At 40.1% G+C, this 1,636-nt stretch overlaps 1 protein-coding gene across 1 annotated transcript; it reads left to right on the forward strand.

The window, feature by feature from the left end:
• Positions 1-6: 6 nt before the first annotated feature.
• Positions 7-646, forward strand: LOC106765918 (protein ALP1-like). Its single transcript, XM_014650684.1, has 2 exons — positions 7-109; positions 195-646. The coding sequence occupies exons 1-2, from the start codon at positions 7-9 to the stop codon at positions 644-646; spliced, it is 555 nt and encodes a 184-aa protein (XP_014506170.1).
• The last annotated feature ends 990 nt before the right edge of the window (positions 647-1,636 follow it).

Below are 1,636 nucleotides of genomic sequence, written 5' to 3' on the forward strand. Positions count from 1 at the left end.
TTTGACATGAAATTCACATATGTTCTTGCTGGGTGGGAAGGCACTGCATCGGATTCAAGAATTTTAAAAAATGCTCTTGATCGAGATGATCCGTTGGTTATACCGCAAGGTCAGTGTGTACATTGGGAAGTTCATGACTAAATGGCTATATATGTTAACAATGAGTAAATCTATCTACATGTTCAAAATTGTAGGAAAGTACTACCTCGGTGATGCTGGATTTATGTTGAAAAGCACAGTCTTGATTCCATATAGAGGCGTCAGATATCACCTTAAGGAATATACACGCAGAGGACCACAAAATGCACGCGAGTTGTTTAATCATCGACATTCATCCTTGAGAAATGTTATTGAAAGAACTTTTGGGGTTTTGAAAAAAAGATTCCCTATCATTGCAAGTGGCACTGAACCACACTATGATTTGGAGACGATGACAGAGATTATCTTAGCATGTTGTATCTTACACAATTTCCTTCGAAGCGTGGATCATGATGACTCATTACTTGATGAAGTTGATAATGAGATCAATGAAAGAGAAGAGCATAATGTTTCATCGTCTCAAGTTAGGGAAGAGGATCATAGGATCGGTACTAGTATTAGGGATGCCATAGCTGATCATATGTGGCGAGATTATCAGAACTCTTAGTTATTTTACTATTATTGTATTTGTCTGCGTGTTTGCTGTTTGTTGTATGACAATGAAATTATATTATGGATGTTTATTATTAAAGTCTAACTATTTTGTTTATAAAGTAGGTCTACAATGAGTAGAGGTAAGGCAATCGCCACTGAGTCCTCTGTTCCAACCAGAGAGTTTATAAAATGGACTGAGGACATGGACGCACGTCTGCTCCACTGTATGATTGACGAATCAAGAATCGGTAATAGGGTTGACGGGAGTTAGACATCCCAAGCGTATACTAACATTGTTGATAACTTACATGTCTCTGGGTATGTTGCTATTACAAAAAACAATGTTAAGAACCGTCAGAAAGTCTTGAAGGATAAATGGCGTGAGGTTCATGACCTTTTTTCTGGATTAAGCGGCTTTGCTTGGAACCCCATTACTATGCGATTTGATGCGGAGGACGAGGTTTGGATGGACCTCATTCAGGTATATTAAAATAAATACAAAGTGCAACATATGTTTTATATATCAAAATATGTAAAAATATATTTTAAATGTTTAATGTGCAGTCGAGGCCAACTGCCGCAAAGTGGAGAGTCAACAGTATCCGCCATTACGATTTAATGGTGGAGTTATGGGCTGCGGATCGAGCAACAGGGAGTGCTGTTAGGACAGCTCGTCAAATACGTAGAGGGCGGGAAGCGCCTCGTGTTAATGTTGATCTCAACCATAATGTTGAGTACACTCCTGAGCAGCCTGACTGGATGGGTTATAGAGACCCAACTCCCCCATCACCTCCTNCCTCTGTTGATGAATATAGTACAGGCGGGACTCAATCTGTGCCTTCAGTCCCATCCGGTGGGACTTCATCCTCAAGAGGTTCGAAAAGGAAGGCACCAACGACGAATGTTATTGAAGCCCAATTTGAGAAGTTCACTACCAGCTTGGACGGTTTCACCAATGTCCTCAGTTCATCAAATGTTCATTTTGGTACTATTTCTAATGCAG

This window comes from Vigna radiata, chromosome 7 (assembly GCF_000741045.1).
Source record: "Vigna radiata var. radiata cultivar VC1973A chromosome 7, Vradiata_ver6, whole genome shotgun sequence".
Lineage (NCBI taxonomy): Eukaryota > Viridiplantae > Streptophyta > Magnoliopsida > Fabales > Fabaceae > Vigna > Vigna radiata.